The sequence below is a fragment of the Opisthorchis viverrini genome, assembly GCF_000715545.1.
Source record: "Opisthorchis viverrini unplaced genomic scaffold opera_v5_158, whole genome shotgun sequence".
Lineage (NCBI taxonomy): Eukaryota > Metazoa > Platyhelminthes > Trematoda > Opisthorchiida > Opisthorchiidae > Opisthorchis > Opisthorchis viverrini.
Genome location: NW_008751812.1, coordinates 1,132,425 through 1,139,867, shown reverse-complemented (window position 1 = coordinate 1,139,867; position 7,443 = coordinate 1,132,425). Strand labels below are relative to the sequence as shown.

The following is a 7,443-nucleotide window of genomic DNA, read 5'->3' as shown; positions in this document are numbered from 1 at the left end:
TATGAAAGCCATTACCAGCAAACTCAGCTGCGCTGATCGCTGCCGTCTTCCTGGATGGGGACCCCGAGAAGGGCCACATCAATGGTTAGAGACATTATCAGACACGGCCCAGTCGCGCCCTCAATGGCGCTCGTGCATCCAAGCTATTGCCTCCAATGCATAGCTCCTTTTCCAACCCCGTCCCACTTGACAGCCCACTGACAGGGCTGGATTTATGCACCAATTTACCAGCTCGCGCGTGCAATGCGCAGCTACCTACCCCACCCCACCCCCAAATCATCGGTGAACGAAACTGCGGCAGCTACAACCGGTGTACGACCAGTACGCGGTTCTTACAGCTGACGATGGTGTATTCAATGACTAGAAAGACTTTTCTCTGGACAACCGGTGTAAGTCTTCATCCTTCTGTCTGTCTCGTTGGCCATACGGCGATTTCCTGTTTGGCACCACATAAATGTCAGTGGCAAAAACGGCCGCGTAATAATGCGGATTTTTTCTTTTGATTGCGTAAAACTGTTTTCATTTTGTAAAAAATCTTGCCTTCTTATACTGAAAATAAATTTCCGTGTGCTGACACGGTTGTTTTCTTTCCGAACTTTCAACACGTAATTCCTTAGCGTTTGGGATTTGTACAGTCAAGATGTCGACAACATACCGCTAGAATTACAAATGACTGATAAACTTTGAGTTTATTTAAGTATTTTGATAGTAAGCATAGATAAACATTTCATGCGAACTCATGCGATGCTAAATGCATTACATAAATTACCCTATTCAAAGTGTTACCCCTTAAATTCCACATTAGATCTACCTTTTTCTCAGAAAAATTATCACGCATGTCATCAAATCACGTAGACAGATTGAAAAGCAGTGGTAATTTATTTGTGGTGGAATTTATTGTATTAAATGAGTATTCTGGGACTAGACACTATGGCAAAGTTTGTTTCAGTTGAAAGCACCACTAAAAGTATGCAGTCTTAATCGCTCATAAGAATTTTTTAGGGGCAACAGCTCCGACCAGGCGAGAAGGATGCGTTTTCCTTCAAAACATCCAGTTGTACAAAGTTCCCTTCTTGAATAACACCCTTTTATAGTAATGTGATTAGCCCTACAATCTGTTCTATAGACGTGAGTTCAAAGTGTAGGATAATCGCTAAAAATTAGTCAACCTTTGGTCACACGTAAATAGCTTGGGCATTTCTCGCTGACTCGTAAAACTCAAACATACGACGCTTTATCGGATTTCCTACAGTCAAGCTAATTATTTTCATAGAGGTGGACGTAAAAACACCAATCACGTTTGTCGGGTTTGTGCAACAATCCCTCGCTAGTTGCATGTTCCAATTCCTTGTGATTATACATCAGTTTCAGAACCTCACTAATCTACTTCTAGGATCCTGGCGCTCCTGATTTTGATGAGATTCCAAAGTCGACTATGTTTCACAAAATACAAGTATGCTACAGGTGAATCTGGCACGTTTATCAATGGTTCCTTACACTCCTCACCTCCTCCCACCACCACTCAATTCCAGCTTCTTCTTATCTATAGCCTGGATTTCCCACTGAAGGTTTACTGGGTCGGTTTCAAGGCCAATTACAACAAATATCAATGTGTTCAACGTGTTATCGAAAAAAAACGAAGATAACTTGAGGGAGCAACACAGTCTTTGAACGTAACAGAAAGTAAAACATGCCATCCAACGCTGGCATTCTTTGTTTCGTTTGATATTAACTGACTATTAAGTGGAGGAAGAAAAGATTTTCAATAATCGTAGGTGAATAGCCCAAAATTGGACCGGAACCTCGGTCTAGGCTTTCAAACTACAGCATTTCGTACTTCTTATAATTAATTGTACTTTAAATTTCAGCGAATGTGTCAGGTTGTTACTTGAGAGTGATCATGGTTTTGAACTGCTGAAGAATAAAACGGGACGTGGAAAGCGTGCCATGACACCATTTCGACAGATGATACGAGTTCTACCCGGTGAGTTTTGAAGGAAAGGCACACGTTACCACACGGCTTAAACATTGTTTTAAATGTTGGTTCTTACCGGCGCTACAGGTGTGTCCGAAAGCATTGAATAGGTGCAACCGGAGCCTGTCACACATCTTCCGTCTTCCAGTTGCACGAGTGTCTCTTGGAGTAAAAAGCTTTCGAATATAGCAAACTAATTTCGCCTCAATAAACTATGTAGGACAAAGATCATACAATAGCCGTCCTCACTTCCGCAAAACATACCCAAATTTTCTAGCACTTGTTCCGCTTCTTGACTAATTTCGATAAAAAGTCTGGTACCATATTTGAATGAGTGCACCGGTCGACGATGAGAAGGGAAATGGCTATCTGTGTGTACTAATCTTGCAGTTTATGGTCAGCTACAGAAACTGACGATCTGGGGGACGATTATGGCCGACCCACTTTTATAAAAGCAGGTCGTTATCAAATTAGAAGACGAGTTCTGTGCTCGTTCCGCGTGCTCGGTCCAGTACAATAAATCAAGTGTGTGCAGTTATGAGTTCGGGATGGACAAGAAAAATGGGAATTACCCTAAATGTGTGTGTAAAGGTACTGAAGAAAACTCATGATCATCCACTCACGTGAACCGGATTGCGTTACTCAGATTTTCTTCAAGAAATTTCATAAAACACTATTCTTCAAATGCGCTAGTGTTCTTTGTAGGCTCCGTCGAGCTGGTGGGATTCTATGCGTGTTTGTTCCTTGTAGTTCCGTTGACCATTCTTACCGACCTTCGTACAAATGTTTTGCCGCATAGGCGTACTCGATGGGGCACTACAGTATGATGTAAGTAGATGTGACTATTGGTCTACCGCAACTATTTCTAACCGACAATCACGTTTCAGAGAAGCTGTAAATAGAAACTGACGGTTTCTCAAGGCCTGGGTGGTTTCTATCAAAGAGAGGTTTATTAAGCTGGACGGAAAACGATTCTAAACATAATCTTAGGCTGCAACAATTATCACATGTCGTTCACAGAGAACAAAGACCTACAAAGAAGCAATAGTGATTGCATCCCTACAAATGACGAAGTATTCTTACAACACTGGAATGTCTTGCTTAGACCTCAATCGACAAATTTGGACATAAACGCTATAACTGCCGAATCTCAAGCAACCAGGAATTCATTTTACCGTGTTATTATTTCCACTGGTATTAAGAGTGCAATTGCTTTCTGCAAATTCTTGTATCGCAGAGGCGGCACAACTCGTGCTGGACAAGCACACAACAAAGTCTGAACTACCGCAGGCACATCAAGACAACTTCACCGTTTTCATTTTCGACCCACTAGAGGACTCGTGGGCACTAATTGAGTCATCTGCTAATTCAAGGGAGGTAAGTGGACATCTGACGAACATTTGTCACTGCTTGCCATTCGTTTTCTTTACACACGGTGAGAGATTTGTCAGTTTTGAGGCGAGTGATATTTATTCAACAGGAGGAGCCACAATTGTCAGAGGGCGGGGCCTGTTCTACAGTACAGTGTTACATGAAGTCAGTTTAAACATGAGTGCACTTGAATTTCCAGTTGTAGATCGGTGATGTCCACTTTGGTCACCGACAAACTCGATCAACAATGCCTTGCTGTTCTGCAGTTTCCAACCGCCTACAGTGTCTATGCCTTCCAGACACGGACTACAGGGAACTGCTGTCGTTTCCGATCGTTAGAAGCAGTATAGAGAACTCACGCATGTACAGCCACATAGGTTTCACTTACTGATGGCCACAGTTGTTGCTAATTTGATTGCTCCCGTCGACTTGCTCGAGTTCAATTTGCCGTTCGATTTCCGGATGGTTGACCAATCACTATGGTGGCAGAATATCTTCGCTTTATTGTCTGCGTAGCATAAGGTATCCCCTTAACGTGACGTCTATCAAACCAAAAGCTCGTTGGACAGAATTCATTCCTAGCGGACACACTGGATACAGGACTTTCAAAAACAAAGTCCCCTTAAAAATTAGAATCATCCGCTTCAGAGGCCTTTGCTCTCAAGAAAAAATGTTGTCAGAGATCTTTGAAAATGCACGTTTCCAAACCATTTGGAACCGGTTTGAAGTACCGTTTCTGGTGTGCACAGTTTAGGGAGCCATCATACTGAAATCCAGCTCATTTTTCCACTCAGAATGGTGTACTGCGATCGAGTGTGTTATCGGATTACTAGAGTGCGCAAGTTGTTTAGTCCACAAGACCGTTAAACTTCTACAGCAGAACTCAGGTTACAAAGAAAAGTGTACGATATTTTACGAGTATTCCCTGTGAACTACCAAAAACGATTGTCTGAATTAGGGCTTGGTGATCCAGTCCTGGCCTCAGTAACGAAAACTATATCCTTAAGCTATGGCATTCTCTTTGCTACCAAAAATCTGTGTTCTCAGCTCCACATCCAGCTCAGGATGACGTCGCTAGCGTTTAATCTGTTCAGTGTTTGCAGTGTAGGACTTGATGAACTAATTGAGTTGGCATTTTTTGAGTTGATAGTCCGCTGAGTGTTCGCTTTCATTATTCGACGTTCGTAGGCCGAAAACATAGTGGGCGGGCTACAGTGTATTGTTTCTATTTTACCGATATTCTTAGCTTGCACGCTGAGTGGGTATTTGTTTGATATTTCCATCACAATGACGGAAGCCTGCATTTAGTTTTACTTCCTCTAGTCTTTCATGGTTAAAAGAAGTTGGTTTAATTAAGTGGAAACTGCAGTGGCTATTACAGTTGTATTACTGCCATTTGGATTCTGCACACTGTCGCATCACTCTTTCTAAATACGGATAATAAAGTCAACTTCGCAAGACCGGATACAAACTCTTCTTTTTTCCTCATAGGCGGTAATATCGCATTCAAAGGATCGAGTAAAGCAAAGAGCCAAATTTTAAAATTTCGGGAGGATCTTATCTTTGCTGAAGCATTTCTGTTTCTAATCTCTCTGATAACCTCAGTGTTTCCTATTACCTCACTGATGACCATGACATAAGACTGGTGATGACATTTTCATTCTATGGTATTCCTGAAGTGTTTCGCTTCATTCCAATTCTCTAGTCCCCACATATATAAGTACGACCTACAAAGTGTATATTGGAGGTTGTTTGGAATTCGGCATGATAATTTGAAACTCTATCTAGGTGTGTCTGGGACAGCTACGTTGAAAGCTTTCCATCGTGTTATCACGCCAGACAACAGGTTACTTGACGTTTGGCTATCTGTAAATGTTAAGACAGGTCCAGCATATGCTTCGATCGATCATCTGGGGTAATGTACGCTTCTCCGTCGTGCCATCTAACTGCATGTTCTTGGTTTCAGTCGGTTCACCGTTTGGCCGAACAATCGAGGGAGATCAGACGGAACTGCGTAATTAACAATGCTTTCCATAGTAGTGCTGTAGGCAGTTTTACCAGTCTACTGCTAACTGGAGTCATAAAACTCTAGGTATTGCGCACCTAACCGTTCTGCTTGTTTACTGACACCAACGGGTGTAGCGGACAAAACACTAAAACTGCCACCTGAGAGACCCATGGCTATTACAGTAATTGACGTAAAACATGGCCATGCGGTAGACAAAAGAAAGACCTGGACCGCGTAGATCCCACATGAGCAAGCCAAGACGACCTGATAGCAAAAGAAGTGTGAAGCAGAGGCGTGTTTCCAGTATACTTCACCCTGATGCCTTCCAGTTTAGCCATTAAACCGCCAGCCAAATATCACTGGAGACCCTATTTTCTCTGCTGTTACTGACGAATTTAAATTGTGCTGTGTGTATATAAGTAACTGGCAATATGATCGGCGGAACAAAGTATCCATTCAGCTAGCCTGTTGGAAATAGCCTCCATCGGAAGCACATTCGTGTACAATTTCGCTTTAAATTGCCGGTAATATCTGAGGGTTAAAAATGTCCACCTATTAACAGAGTTCTCAGATCATCTGTTGATAAAAGTATTTTTTAACTGGTTCTCGAACACATATAGCGAGGAATTTAGTACACATGGCATCATTGGAAGAACGCTCTGGTAGTGAACCCAAATTACTGAGCAGTTCGGGCTCAAAGTAGCTTACTTCAAATCAGAGAATATACAAAAGCAACCTGGATATACACAGTGAGACTCGTTCATTAATCCGAAAACATGGTAGGTTGCACCAACAGTCTATACTGTAAATGTTCACTAGCGAATTAATTGATCCACCCACTATTGGAAGTGTCTGTACACGTGTAAATCACCGACACAAACGCTTCGTGGAAGTAGGGTATTGTAGAAGATAAGGAGCAGTCCAGTTATGTCACTTTTTGAAGGAAACACATTCACACAAACATGCCAGTTTCGGATGGGGACAATCGGTATGGAAAGGACAACAGTAAAGGAAAGTGCCGTAATAGTTTGGCGAAAAACAACCGAAGAGCAACTGTCCAACTGTGGAGATAGTTTCAACAGTTAAACCATACAAGAATGATCAGTTTCGTTTCCGGAAACCCAAATTTAAGTGAACTGACTGAACCGTCAAGTTAAGCTGTGCGCTGGAAATGACGAACAAAATTTGAAACTTCTCAATCACTCAAATCAGTACAGTTCACGAGCATCAGTCGCCATCCAGATGTCCTGAAAGTTAGAAAACCGACGACAAACCATGCATCACTTTATTTAGAGATTATGTTTTGTTTACCATATACAGTACACCTGCTGGACAGTTTAAGGACAACCTTGTATTTGCTGGTTCTCGTGTGCGTTTGCGGACAGCCTAACAGACACTTCCAGGCTGGTAAAAAGGTTAGTAGAAGTGTGTTTGTCAAGTGTTCGCTCAAGACGAGCACTCACCACACCCTTGCGAAAATGAAGAGTAAAATTTCAATGTATGTACGTGCTTTGTAGGTTTGATATAAGGAACACAATAACTCACTGGAGAGAAAAGCACAAATAGAAGTGGTTAGTGTAGATGTGATCCTTTTTTGAGCGAGAATTTCACAACCACTTACGTCTGAGATGGACAACCTCGGAGTTTCACAATGGGAACCATAGTTTAAGTGGACGGCTTCCATTTAAAGAGTCCGGTCTGGAGTTGTGTATTTCTTATGGAAATCATGTGAGACCAGTGGTCCTTTAAGTTATGTCCTGTTACTGAGCTTAAAGGCATCACCATCATAGCCTTGTGTAGATAAAATAAGGAATAGTAGCACATAACTGTCAAGCAATATTCAAACATTCTGAGTTCGTTCGTAGCAAAATGGACAAGACATACCAGGTATTATCTTGATCACCTGGTATTCGGCTGAAATTCATTACCTGTGTTCGTTATATCATTATTTTGCCTAATAAAAGAGAAATTTCAGCTTTCCTAGGTCGAAATAAGCATTCTACCGCCAACATCAACTGAACGAGACAGATAAGCTGTTTGACAAATCGTCTCCGAAATGAGTTTCCAGGAAGAACATACCACTTACTTC

At 41.9% G+C, this 7,443-nt stretch overlaps 1 protein-coding gene across 1 annotated transcript in view; it reads left to right on the top strand.

Annotated features, from left to right (window-relative positions):
• The window catches only part of T265_07050 (hypothetical protein), a gene marked incomplete at both ends in the record, with an annotated part of 46,920 nt that overhangs the window by 15,302 nt on the left and 24,175 nt on the right, over positions 1-7,443 (top strand). Inside the window, one exon of the mRNA XM_009172474.1 lies at positions 1,869-1,984. Coding sequence (XP_009170738.1) covers positions 1,869-1,984 — 116 coding nt within the window. The remainder of the gene's footprint in view (positions 1-1,868; positions 1,985-7,443) is intronic.